At 45.9% G+C, this 14,465-nt stretch overlaps 1 protein-coding gene across 1 annotated transcript in view; it reads left to right on the forward strand.

Annotated features, from left to right (window-relative positions):
- Positions 1-14,465, forward strand: part of LOC310778784 (uncharacterized protein) — a gene marked incomplete at its 5' end in the record, with an annotated part of 33,865 nt that overhangs the window by 14,854 nt on the left and 4,546 nt on the right. Inside the window, 10 exons of the mRNA XM_083639232.1 lie at positions 16-141; positions 4,873-4,934; positions 6,616-6,732; positions 7,466-7,594; positions 7,731-7,865; positions 8,123-8,278; positions 9,830-9,985; positions 10,968-11,042; positions 12,911-12,994; positions 13,401-13,919. Coding sequence (XP_083495358.1) covers positions 16-141; positions 4,873-4,934; positions 6,616-6,732; positions 7,466-7,594; positions 7,731-7,865; positions 8,123-8,278; positions 9,830-9,985; positions 10,968-11,042; positions 12,911-12,994; positions 13,401-13,919 — 1,559 coding nt within the window. The remainder of the gene's footprint in view (positions 1-15; positions 142-4,872; positions 4,935-6,615; positions 6,733-7,465; positions 7,595-7,730; positions 7,866-8,122; positions 8,279-9,829; positions 9,986-10,967; positions 11,043-12,910; positions 12,995-13,400; positions 13,920-14,465) is intronic.

Consider the following 14,465-nt stretch of genomic DNA (forward strand, 5'->3'; position numbering starts at 1 on the left):
TTCTGTGTGTTGCAGACCGGGTAGCCAAAATCAAACTGCGTGAGATGGTCCTCCAGCAGCAGGCTTCCCTTAGAGCAAGGGAAGAGGCACTAATGGAGGGGGTGCCTTCGCCTAGCACTGTGGAAACGACGAACCAGACAGGTAACCCCACAACTCACAACCCAGGTTTCTTTATTTTATATTCGAAACATTACACACGCATCACTCTCATCTTCTCCGCTGGTCCGCCCAGGGATAGAACATGAGTATGGTGTTTTGTTTCTTTGTTTATTTATTTTATTTAATCTATTCCATTCCATCTAGCCTCCATTCTCTTCTAATCTGTTCTATTCTATTGTATTCGTATCTATTTTATTCTATTTTATTCTATTCTCCCCTCTTGGTTAAAGGAATTCATAGTAGTTTGTGGGTTGGGTTGAGAACTCTAATCCAAGAGTGGATTTGCGTGTGTCCTGTGTCCTACGATAGCTGGCTGCTATCGTCGCCTGTGCACACAAATAGGCAGCTGCGCTTAGCCGACAATAGCATAACATGTTAGGGTGCGCAAACCGGCCCGCAAGCGCAAAAAGAAAATACAGCTTGACGATAGGGTCCCATGACTTATTTTGACCCAACCTTGTTTCTTTTTGTTTGAGTGGGTGTGTGTTTGTTGCTCAAAACATGTGTGGTGCTTCCTACAGTTCAGAATTGCGTCGCGCATCACAATGTAGTCTCGTTTGCCAGACTATTTGCGTTGAATCACAATGAGACATGCTGGTTTTGTTTGAACTGCGTGGTGGGGACAGTGAACATCTAGTCTCTCCCCAGACTCAAATATTACGTTGAATCGCTGCGCTCCGCATACTACATAAGTGAGTCTGTGCCACTTCACAGCCACTGCTGGTTTTGAAGGCGGGTTGAAATTGAATGAGTGACAGGTCGTAGCACCGATGAGAGAGCAAATGGGCTGCGCCTCCCGTGTCGTCTGATCGCAAAGTCGTTACTGATTGGAGAGGACTGAAGCCATCACTGGCCATGAATGGCCAAGTGAACGGTTCCCTCCCATAACCAGCCCTCTGAGGGAAAGTGTTCCAGACCCAGAGAGAGCTATGCAGCATGCAGTAACGTAGTGTATCAGCGTACTCTCATGGGTCTGGCGTCGAGACTAGTGAACACCTAACAGTCTGTCCACTCTGTGTGTCTACTCTTTGAAATGACTTCTCTCTCTTCTCTCTGGAGTCTCTCTCACCGCTCCTCCATGTGTGTCTGTCCTCTGTTGCAGCCACAGGCCAACATTGAGTCGCTATTTGATTAGCTGAGTAACATCACATCATTTTAACACATGCAATTGGTCTGTGAGAGGGCCGAGGGGAGGGTTGGGGGGCAGAATAAGAGATGTGATTGGGCCAGCCCAGATAGAGGGGGAGGGTTGGGCAGAATAAGAGATGTGATTGGGCCAGGGCAGACACACAGGGGGAGGGCTGAGCCTAGTAAGAGATGTGATTACCGTACATGGCCCAGAGCCATGTAAGAAGAGTCGCGACATCTCCATTCACTCCAATGGACCAGTTTTTTACTCTCAAGAGTTCCAGGAAGTAAGGTCCTGGATTAAGCAGCACTGTCGAGGTGCAGCAAAATGGACAGTTTGTGTTGTACTTTGAAAGTTTTTTTTCCCTTGAATCAAATTGTACATTATCAGCTTTATTTAGCATGCAAAAGTAACGCGAGACCCATTCCTGGCTGTTCATTGGCTAATGGGTCTCACATTTTGGTCCTCTGCTGACGCCACTCTCTCTCTAGAGGACGCTAGGCCGGCCCAGTGTCACTCACTATTCATTCCCATGCTGGTGGGCCGGTCGCTGGAAGCTTAGGGCAGCCACATGGTCCTAATGCCTGCCGTATCTGTTTTTTTTTAATATAACCTTAGTTTTTGGACTTCAAAAAGTGCAGGGGTCCAATACTGCCTTCTTAAAAAGTGGGGGGGACATGTCCCCTGTGTCGCCCCCCCCCCCCCCCCCCCCAAAAAAAAAAAACAAACCCCAACAACAACAAAAAAACACGTCCATGTCTTAAAGGATAATTTCGGTATCAACCTGGGGCGACATTACAGAAACTTCCTAAATTCCAAATCCTATCCTAAATGATTGGTAACCATGGTAATTAGAGTTAGGACTTGATTTAGGAAAACACCAATTACAGAACAACAGTTCCTAAGTCAATATTCTCATCCTAATTTAAAATGGGAAAAGCGTATTACAGAAGCGTCCCAACTCCCCAAAATCTTAAAAAAGCTCTCCTAACTTTAAGATGCCAGCTATGCTGTCCTAACTAATTTACGCTATTTTCAACTGGAACAACAGCCATCTTGCATCTCGTTATAATTTATAGCCTACTTATAGCCTACCTACCTACGTTATGGCTGCGCTGTTATTACATTTGCAAAACCAACAAAATGTCAACAGGCGCAATTTATTTGCCGAAAGGCTCATGCGGGACCTGAATGACGTTTTGCGTTTTGATGACAGAACGCTCGTTAATCGATACAGACCGACTAGGCGACACGGGGCTCTGCCGGTTGTAGTACAACTTACAAATGCACTTCGGTTTTTTGCGAAGGGAGATTTTCAAACTGAAGTGGCCGACATATCCAAAATATCTCAGCCTGCTATGTCATGTAATTTAACTGAGGTAGCAACAGCCATCAGCAATTTGGCTCCTCGGTACATACAGTTTCCAAGGGGGGAGGAATGCCTGATGCGGCAGAGACGGTTTCTGCTATTTTAGCCCATTCCCTCTCTTTCACCTCCCGCGTGAGATTGGCTGAAAACTTTCCGAAAAGCACGTCTTTAACCTTTTCTACGGCGGTCACTAAGACCTCCAACTCATCTTCCTTTAAGTTAAATGCCCTTCGTTTTTGGTCCATTGCCCCACAATCTCAAAAATGTTCGACAACAACAACACACATCGTTAGCTACTAGCGCTTCTACTTCCCCCGCAAGTTGAGAAAGGAGGAGGTGTCTGTTGCTAGTGGTTGCTAGGGTAACAGACAGAGAAGTTGATAACCGATGCTGGATGAGTATTTAGGATTTCCTAACAAGACATAAGATAGGATTTAGCAAGATAAGATAGGATTCCTAAAGTTAGTTAGGATTTGCTTCTGTAATACGAAATCAGAAAAAATCCTATCTTAAACTAGTCCTATCCTAACTTAAGACATAAGATAGGGAGTTTCTGTAATGTGGCCCCTGGATCCTATTTTCACATTTTTTCTACGCTGAACTAATCTGAGCAGAAAGATTTGAAATTGGTTCCGTATTGACCAAGATCACAGCCGCAACTGCACACATGCTCCTCCTGCCTCGGCAGCCCGTGCACGTCCATGACTAAACCATCTGGTTTTTGCCACTGACACAAACAGTGGTCGAGATAGAAGCTCCCGTTGCTCCTCTCCGTCTCTCCTTGCCCCCGCTCTTCAATTTGTATCCGTATAGCATTACTCTGGACCAATTAAAAAAAAAATCTGCTCAAATTAGTTGGTTAACTCATTGAGTGACAGCCACTTTTGGAGAACGGACGCTCCCAGTGCCAGAGTTTCAGAGCGTTTTCAGTGATTTCTCGAGGCCCACAGAATATTGTGTGATATTACTATGTAAACACCGAACACGCAAAAAGAACGATGATACTCTCTTCTATCATCAGCAAAAACAGGTTTATTGATATCATTTTCCGTTCTTTAGTTATCAGCCGGAGAAGATAGCTTGATTTAACCAAAAACAGCCGTTTTTTTCTAGAAGCTGAGATAATGAGCCTTTTGTGAAATTAAACATTTCATGCACATCACTGACTGAAGCTAATATTTTCTGATGTAGTCACACCTCAAAAATAATTTCCTTCAATAGAACAGCGAAAACCTGCTGGTTGCAGCTTCTTGCTGGTCTTGATTTACTGCTGGTGGGCATCAGATATTCTAGCTTGCATTTGCCAATCCTGTCCTGCTGTCTGGGTCAGTGTTGTATGCTGCTTTGCGTGCCCCCCCCCCCCCCCCCCCTCAACTGCACACTCCTCCTCCGTGTGGGAGTGTCTCTGGGGCTTTCTGCTGCGTTTGCTCTGCACTGAAAAGTCCGCTACATCCAGCTTTTTTACAGCGTTCCGCGTGTATTTGTCACCGGCTCCCATGCTTCCAGTTGAGAATAATAACAACTAATAACAAAATCATGCGGATGGGCTATCACAGCGGACACGGAGGTGCTCAATTGTGGCAGCAGATTGGCTGCTGCAGGCACAGCTAACGTTATGCTTCATGCATATCGATGCATACGGATGCGATGCAATTTCCGTTTCCCCAACGACTTCTTCTCTGTTTTTTCCTCACCTTTCTGTAATCTGGAGAGCACTGTCGCCACCTAATGGGTCCCTAAAATAGCTTTTACACATTCAACAGCCACCATACTTTCACAGGAGATGGATCTGGCTTTGATGCACGTCCCACCGTCAAAAAACGCAATTGACGAACATACTCGTCCTTGGCACTCTACGTTACTAAACCAATTGACGAACATACTCGTCCATGGCACTCAATGAGTTAAGCATAAAAAATATGCAAATAGGGTCCAGGTTGAAAAATACCCAAATTACCCTTTAAATATCTTACACCTAAAAATACATCTGATATCTAATCCATAGTCAAACATGTATCGCTATAGCCAGTTCACTTAGACACCTTGTATGTGTCTGACGATCAAACTGGTGCAAAATCAATAAAAAGACGAGGAAGAAGAAACATGTATTGCGTGTGAAAATACTGATACTAACCATAATCCTACATTTCTGTAAAGCACTGCAGGTTGACCATGATTCCTAAACAAAGATAATTTAAGTCTTATATTTTAACAGGTTTCATGGCCTCTAATGGCTTGGCAGGAAGTCCTCCACCTGGAAACCATGACATGCAACAGGTAAGCCCTGCCCCGATTCTTCTTCTTCTTCTTCTTCTTCTTCTTCTTCTTCTTCCTCTTCCTCTTCCTCTTCCTCTTCCTCTTCCTCTTCCTCCTCCCCCCCCTCCTCCTCCTCCTCCTCCTCCTCCTCCTCCTCCTCCTCCTTTACCGCTACTGGACTGGAGTGTGCAACAGGTGGTTAACAAAAGTGTAGGATTTCTTTTAATGATTTTTGAAGCGTAAAAGGGATAGCCAAAAATCACAATCGTGAAGTGGTGTTCATTTGTGAAGCTTGTCTTACTGAACACAAAGGTCTCAGTTTCATACACTTTCAGGCATCTAACCAAAATCCAATGATGACTCACAAGGATCTTGTAGTTTATACGTGCCATAATCTATGAAAGCAGTTCCAGACCTCATATTAAAGGACGGCTTTACCGTGGGGAATATGAATATATATCAATCTCACGCCCCTAAGGTTTTAGAATCCGTTGAAATATTTTGAAATTGGAGCTTCACTGCCTGACCTATCAGGCATCTCTCACATTTTTAGGGAAGCCGGATGACGCGTTACGCGTCACCCGGCTTCCCTCCCCGCTTGCGGAACTCGAGCGCCTATGAACTACAAGTCTTGTGAGCCATGGTCCCGCCTCTAGAGGTCCTCCACGCCCCTTCAGAGCTCTCGACGAAAAGCAAAAGGCAGCCATCTTGTCCACCCGCATAGCATACTGTAGCTAGGTTAGCTTGCCAAGAGACCATATCTCTGGAACGGAAGCACCAAAAGACACGGGACTGGCGGCATTGGAAAGCTCGTCAAATTTTACATCTAGAAGTAGGTGAGTTGAAGTAACGAAATCAACGCTGAGCAATGTACCCATTTTTACCCATTTTTACAGAAAATAGTTACAACATCAGATGCGCGTAACTCCTACGAAAATGCCTTAAAATGCATGAATTTTTTTTTATGAAGACATCTCCCGACATATATACTACCGTTTACATTTGGTGCAATTTGGAGGCAATTTTATTTTCGATTTATTTCTTCTTCTTTGTATCTTTTATTGTCGAAGCCTTCTTCTTCTTTGAGTTTTATGGCGGTTGGCAAACATATATGTGCATTACCGCCACCTACTGGAGTTTGATATCAGCCAAATGCCTGAGGGGTGGGCATGAAAACGAAGGCCACGCGAGCCCAGTGCATTGTGGGAAATGTAGTATTTCGGGTCCCCGCACCCGCCCCTCCCCTCCACCACCCCCCCCCCCCCCTCCACACAGAGTGGATTTCTGGTGATATCTCTGGCGGGAAACAACCAATTTCAAAAATTTCAACGGATTCGAAAACCTTAGGGGCGTGAGATTTAATATATATTCATATTCCCCACGGTAAAGCCGGCCTTTAACAACAAAATGTGTTCCATTTGTAAGCCTCATCTTTCTTTCTTTTTTTACGCTTTGCTGCTCCCCTCTGTCTGGGCCCCCTAGTGGCAAGGCCTAGGCATGTCTAGGCATGTCCCTAGAATGCATTTGCGCTAATCCAGGCCTGTGTGTGTGTGTGTGTGTGTGTGTGTGTGTGTGTGTGTGTGTGTGTGTGTGTGTGTGTGTGTGTGTGTGTGTGTGTGTGTGTGTGTGTGTGTGTGTGTGTGTGTGTGTGTGTGTGTGTGTGTGTGTGTGTGTGTGTGTGTGTGTGTGTGTGTGTGTGTAGATGGAGAGTCATCCAGAGGGAACAAAGTGTGTGAGGTGTCTGACAGAAACCACAAAAATATGGAGGAAGAACGCTTTTGGAGAGCCGCTCTGCAACGTCTGTTACAAACGACAACGGGTACTACAAATGACACCACATGACCCACTCATTTAGAGGGAAGATGTGATTTGTCAATTTTACTGTCATTTGAAATTAGTCTCTCAATGGTCTCACTGGGTGGAAGCAGCATGGTGGACTTAGCTCTCTCATTGGTGCCGACCATTTCAGTTGGTGCCGGATGGAAATCCCATTCCGCTCCCTGCAAGCTCTGCATTGGCTCCGACCCGCTCTGACTGCGGCTGCGACCATATTTGGATTTCCTTTCCACACACCCCGTGTTGAATCTGTACGCCTCTGCTGCTGTACGTGTTGAATCTGCCGATCTCAAATGCCTGCGCCGCTGCCTTTGAAACAATAACAACAGCATGTGGATTATGCAATGAAGCAGCCTACGTGGTACGTTCGGTGGATGGCTGTAAACAGCCTTTTCCCCCTCAAGTCTACAATAGAAAGCGTCCCCAGCCAGACTCTCCCAGCCTCTTTGCTGGGAGAGTCTGGCAAGCGAGACTAGTCTCTCAATGAATTACTCTACTCAGCCTGCTGTGAAATTACAGTGGGACTACCTATCAGCTCAGAGCTGCATAGCATTTTATATATATATTTTTTTTTCTGCCCAACTGCTTTTCTGCTTATATTTTACAGTATATATATTTTACATACGTACTGTATATGTCGGCTTCAGTAGAAACCAGTAGAGACTGTGTTGAACTGTCAGATCCAGTAGAGACCGGTGTGTGTATTTCTTGTCCAGAAGTTTCAGAAGCCAAAGCGATCGGACCAAGCCGAGGCTAGAGACGAAACGACGGAGTCGTCACGCCAGCGCCTCCGCAACCACTTGAAGAGACGGATGGATCTTACATACACTGTGGAGGACGAGGAGGTGGAAAACCTCCTCTATTCTATTCTATTCTATTCTATTCTATTCTGTTACTCAATTTTATGGGTAGTTTAATGCACTTTCTTTGGGCCAAATATACAGTATAGAAGGAATTAACATCTGTTCCGTTCTGTTGTAGGATGTGAAGCCAATAAGGCTGAGGAGACAAAGGCAGGAGGGGGATGAAGACATAAAGGATGAAGAGTGGGCCCCTCCGCCGGTGAAGGAGGACGAGGAGGAAAAGGAGTCGAGGAAAGAGACACTCCCCCCTGGGGTCAGTACAGAGCAGAGACTGTATAAAAGAGAAAAATAAAACCTATTTCATATGGCCCTTGTTGTAGAATAGAATTTGTATCAATAACTTACATTTTATATATCAGCCTATAGACTTCACGGAATTGTGTTGCTAGGGAACAGTTTGAAATCTAGCTTATCAGCTTGTCAGTTAATATATTAGCAAACAAGCTAGGGGCAATTTAGAATGTTTATGTTGTCAAGTTAAAACCCCCTATATGTTGTTTTCCCCTCCAGGTGAAGGTGAAGGTGAAGCGGAAGGTGGCCTGTAAGCAGTGTGTGGGGTGTCTCAGGGAGGATTGTGGGAAATGTCTCTACTGTGTGGACATGAAGAAGTTCGGAGGTCCCAACAGAATGAAGCAGAGGTGCCGCATGCGGATCTGTAAAGTCATGGTGAGTGATGACCTTTGACCCCAAGAGATCTGCTGGTGTAGCAGAAACCAATTCAGACCGTGTTGGACTCTTAGCTCCAGTAGAAACCAGTCAGTGAGTTTCTTTTCCAGGTGCCTAAGAAGTGTCAGAAGCCGAGGGCCCTCGTGGCCCTCATAAGAAACGGATGGATCAGACACACATGGTGGAGAACAAGGTGGTGAACAGCAGCATTCTGTTTGGCCCCGTTAACTCCGGAATACGTGGAGGTCGGACTTCTCACGCTTGGCTGTCTGAACCTGCTCCCAGATCATGGTTGAGTGTTCCACACAGCCGGGGAACCCTGGGATGGCTGCCTTCTGACAGCTGGTGTCGACTCAGTCCTTAGTCTCTAAACGCTTCGCTCAATTAGAGACCGAACAGTTTCTCACAGCTTTCTTTACTAAAACTGGTTGGAAACAATTAATTCGTACTTAGTAATTTTCTGCATTGCAGAAAAACAGAAACAGAACCCATCAAAATTCTATAGGGCAGCCCTTCATGCAGAAGGGGCGGTGACATGTAGTGCTTGTAAAACAGAATAAAATAATATAACATTGCTCGGGACACGTTTTAAAAAGCTCTCTCCGTGTTACAAAGTGATCCGCTGTAGGCTAGCTCCAGTTTGTTTCACTACGTATCCTTGACAAAATGTAAGGTAGGCTTGTCCAGGTAGTACAGTGGTGCCTACTAACACGAGGGTTGCACGTTCAAACTCACCTGTTACCTCCGGCTTGGTCGGGCATCCATACAGGCACAATTGGCCGTGTCTGCATGTGGGAAACCGGATTAAGGGTATCAAGGCTATATGCACTAGTGCCTCCTCTGGTCGCTCGGGTTCAGGTGGGAAGTGGAACTGGGGGGAATGGCGTGGTCCTCCACGTCCTGCTGGTGAAACTCCTCCCAGTCAGGTAGAGGGCAGAGGGGCTGGAACAACGACCGGGTCAAGTACAATTGGGGAGAAAATGGAGGGGGGCGCGGGAGAAGTCCCCTGATTCGTAGGCGGAGAGCACTTGACTTTGGGTCATCAGATTGGTCTCTCTTGCCCTCTTGCTTGTCTGTCTTGGGGTTCAGTCCTACAGTAGGTGTGTCATCATGGCGCTCATTCTGTGGGTTGTGCACCTGCTCCTCCCTCTGACCATCTGCAGAACTGGAATCAGTAGCACTGTGGTGCTCAACCTGGCTCTGATTCCTCCTTGTCTGACCTGCTGACACGCTGCCACCTTGCATCTCCTTCTTCCCGCCACACTTTGCCTTCCCTCCGTGGATCTGCAGGCGCCTCTGACTCGTCACTTTTGACCAGCTGCATTTCCTCAGGATCCTTTGCTCATTACAGTCGCTGCCATGCTGGTCGATTCCATGTTGTCCATTCTGTTTGGTCCTCCGGGTGATGATCTGTGCCCTCGAAGTGGATCAGCCGCTGTGGTGTTGATGGGTGGTCTCTGGTCGCTTCCAGCCTGCGTTCCACCAAGGCTTCAGCCAGCTCCTGTAGGACTCCAATTAACAACTATTCTATTCTATTCTATTCTATTCTAGGGAGCGCCGAAGGAGAGGCTGATGGAAAAAAAACTGCAACAGGCGAAGAAAGAAAGGGAGGATAAAGATAAGGAGAATGAAGAGTGGACTCCTCTGCTGGTGAAGGAGGAGGAGGAGGAAGAGGAGTTGGGGAAGGAACAGACACGCCCACCTCAGGTCAGTCAGGGGTCAGAGGTCAGGTGGTGTATGAAGGCGCTGATGCGTGTCAGTGATTCCCTGAGTCTCACTGCATCTTCCCTTTTCAGTTGCGTAATCCTGTCATGAATGCACAGAGCTGTGCGTAAAACACGAAGCGTCTCCATCTGAGAGCCGTCATTTCACTTCAAATTGGTTTGAGTGACTTAATTAATGCGTTCTTGTCCATGTATTGTAAGTTATTAATTTTATTTGCCCTAAGAAATAGATAATGCCTGTTAAAACTAATTTGCCGATACTGTATCCTGACGTTTGGTGAAATTTACATGTGACGTCAGCATTCATTCATGGTTTGTTTGTTATAGGCTATAGGACATTTATTGTGATTTATTTCTGTTAGTTGCTTGTGTCGCTAAGTGTGATGAAACATTGTCCGTTACTTCAGATGTGTATTTCCTTTGTCAATTAATGGGCAGGTATTAATAGCGGCACTTATCACCACTTTACACATTTTAATCCCTCGTTATCATCAGAATTATCAAGCAACTGTGATGTCATAAGTGATGTCACTCGAGCAGTTTATATGTCATTAGTGATGTCATCAATTCTTCCAGGCTGAGGCATACTAGTTGCGTAGTAATATAATTAATAATATAATTAATATAATAGCCTTAGTTCTGACTGAGACTCGATCATAGAGGCAGACTAAGCAGCCCGCGTGTGTGCAAATGGAGCGGGCTCACACAGAGACTCTGACTATGTTTTACAAATGTCGTAATATCATTGAAAATAGCCCACTAAGAGATGCAAGGCAAATTAGCCTTGGGCTCATGCCATGTTTTCTTCATTGTGTGTGTGTGTGTGTGTGTGTGTGTGTGTGTGTGTGTGTGTGTGTGTGTGTGTGTGTGTGTGTGTGTGTGTGTGTGTGTGTGTGCGTGCGTGCGTGCGTGTGTGTGTGTGTGTGTGTGTGTATGTGTGCGTGTCTGTGTTTGTGTGTGTGTAGTTAACTCCCTTCATGATGGTCAGTGAAACTGGAGAGATGCTTCCTGAGGGACTGCCTAGTGGGGCACAAATACAGGTAACACACGCGCACACACACACACACACACACACACGCACACACACATACACACACACACACACACACACTGCAGAAATGTGGGTTATCTTTAACTCATTGAGTGCCAATGACGACAATCGTCGTCAATTGCTTTAGTGACGTAGAGTGCCAATGACGACGACTGTCGTCAATTGCGTTTTTTGGCGGTGGGACGTGGATCAAAGCCTAATATATCTCCTGTAAAATTTTGGGGCATGTTGAATGTGTATAACCTATTTTACCGACTCATTAGGTGGCGACAGTGCTCTCCAGATTAGAGGAAGGTCCGAAAACAGCAGGAAAAACGCCCGTGATCAAAGAGAAACCGCTCATGCTGCAGCCAGAGCCATATAGATGGCTCTGACTTGCAGCTGATGTTGGCTGCGAACAGCAGTCAATCCGCGCACACAACTGAGCCCCTCTGCCTCTGTCTGTCTGTCTGCATAGTTTCTTCACACGATTAGCCGCCAGAAAGGCAGCACCCGACGCTGAAGGGCCAAACCTTTCCCTGCAGTCCGGTTTGGCATTTCCATGTCGCGCTGGGAGCCGGCGCAAAAAAACGGAGCGCTCCGAAAATAGACTGGGTGCGTGAGGCTGTGTAGTGTGGGGAGGAGTTTGCAGCTGAGGGGGGGAGAGGGGGGTGTGGCACGCAGGCACCACACAACTACACCACGTCACTACATCAGAAAATATTATCTTCAGACTCAGTGAATGTGCTTGAAATGCTGCATTTCCCAAAAGGCGGAATCAGTGGCGCCGGAACGAGTTTGCAATAAGGGGGACACAATTTTTTTTTTTTTTAATTTATTTCTTCTTCCCGGCGCCGAAGAAAGATTGACGTTTTTATGGACGTTTGGATGATTTTTAGCCATATTTAGATGAATATCTCATTTTAAATTAACATTAGGATTATACTGTAGTGATGTAATTATTCAGTATTTTTCCTTTTCTCACTCACTTGGTGACCTGCTCTCCCTTTAGGTCATTTTATAATTACACTACAACAGACAGCAACACAGGCAGAAACATTGAACTTATTATTATTATTATTATTATCACTTCGAAACACAGTGCAAAACTTGTCATCTCAACACAAAAATAAAATAACAATAACCGTATACGATTATAGCAGCAGCCAATGACAGTGAGTGCAGTACAGAGTCCAGGTCTGTCTGTCTCTCAGGTGTAATAATCCCACAATGATCACGGCTTTAACAAGTGTCACAGGCTGTGTAAACAGTGTAAAGTGGGCTCTCTGTAACTTGATCCCTGGGTCTGTCTGTCTCAGGTGTAATAATCCCACAACGATCACGGCTTTAACAAGCATCACAGGCTGTGTAAACAGTGTAAAGTGGGCTCTAAGCGTCAGTGGCAGTTGCCCCCTCAGATTTAAAAAAAAAAAAAAAAAAAAAAAAATTTTTTAGGGAGACCAAATTTTAAGGGGGACAAAATGTCCCCATGTCCCCCTTGTTCCGGCGCCAGTGGGCGGAATAACTCAGCTTCTAATTTGAAAAGTGTCTTTTTGCTCAAAACAGCCTATCTTCTCCGGCTCATAACTAAAGAACGGAAAATGGGATCAATAAACTTTTTTTTGCAGATGATAGAAGAGAGTCTCATCGTTCTTTGTGCGTGTTCGGTGTTTACATAGTAATATCACACAATATTCTGTGGGCCTCGAGAAATCACTGAAAACGCTCTGAAACTCTGGCACTGGGAGCGTCCGTTCTCCAAAAGTGGCTGGCACTCAATGAGTTAAAGGTGTGTGTGTGTGTGTGTGTGTGTGTGTGTGTGTGTGTGTGTGTGTGTGTGTGTGTGCGCGCGCGTGTGTGTGCATGTTTCTAACGCAGCTTCAGTTGACTCTGGACAGCAACTGTTTTAGTCCCAGCATGCTCTCTGGTTCTACCCTCACCCTCAACCTTCCACCACCGCAGGTAACACACACACTCTCTCCCTCTCTCTCTCACACACACACGTACACCACTGGCCTGGTTAACTTTTATATAACCAGGTAAAATCAGTTGAGAACAAATGACATCACTGATGACATCATCAGTGATTTATGACATCACTGATGACGTCATCAGTGGGACAAAAATTTAAACAAACAGAACAGAGCCCACATTGCTAGATAGATAGATAGATAGATAGATAGATAGATAGATAGATAGATAGATAGATAGATAGATTTAATTAACAATTGTAGAAAAAAATCAAGAAAAAGATGATTTGGTCTGGTGAAACAGCAGAAATCCATTAACGCAGTAAGAAAATGTATTTATTTGAAATCTCTTCCTCTCTCCTCCTCCTCCCCTCTCCCTCCATCCTGCTCGCTTTCAGTTCAAGGAGGAGGAGTTTCCGGTGGAGATCAGTGCAGATGATTGGACGGGAGCCGGAGGAGTGGCAGATGATTGGACGGGAGCCAGAGGAGTGGTAAATGATTGGACGGGAGCTGGAGAAGTGGCAGATGATTGGACAGGAGCCAGAGGAGTGGCAGATGATTGGACGGGAGCCGGAGGAGTGGTACATGATTGGACGGGAGCGGGAGGGGAAGGAGTCTGCTGTGAGGACAGTTGGAGCAGGGAGGAGGGAGAGTTCTTCGATATCGAGGTGGAGCTGCCTGGCCATGAGGGGGTGCTGCCTAACTTCCACTCCGACCATGAGGGGGCACTGCCTGACCACGAGTTGCCTGACTTCAACTCACTGAGTCCCAATGATGATGTCATGCCACCGCCGAGTCCCGATGACGATGTCACGCCACCGCCGAGTCCCGTTGATGATGTCACGCTCAATGGGTCACTCATGGAGGAGGATGGCATCACAGACTTCCCCTACCAGCCTCCAGAGTACATCTCATTGGTCAGTGGAGCTGTCAGATGATGGTACATCTGCTCTTGCTTCCATTGGCTGGAGCCAGGAGCAGCTGTAACATGCTCATGAGCCGTGTTGGTCAAATTACTTTTGAAACTTTACCTTATTTTCCTGACAAAACCAGGAAGTTCCAGCTTGTATTTGTCTCGTAATTTGACATGATTATTTCATAACGTGATGAATGCACAAATCACAACATGTACATAAGAGTACATACCGGTAAGAACGTTTTGGCGCTGTTGGAATGTGTATTTGGTGACTTTACGGGGGTAGGCTAACCCGTTCCACAGACTATCAGTCATTGTGCTAAGCTAACTAGCAGGAGGGGCGCGCCCCTATTTTCCTACTGCACACACAGAGAAGAGAAGGGCATCTATCTTCTTGTCACAAATAGGAGAAGCATGTGTTCTCTCTGTGTTGTGTGTTTGTGTGTTGTTGTGCTCTGTGTTGTGTGTTGTGCTCTGTGTGTTGTGTTGTGTGTGTTGTGTGTTGTGTTGTGTTGTGCTCTGTGTGTGTGTGTGTTGTGTTGTGTTG

The sequence above is a fragment of the Poromitra crassiceps genome (assembly GCF_964638095.1).
Source record: "Poromitra crassiceps genome assembly, chromosome: 6".
In the NCBI taxonomy this organism is placed as follows: Eukaryota; Metazoa; Chordata; class Actinopteri; order Beryciformes; family Melamphaidae; genus Poromitra; species Poromitra crassiceps.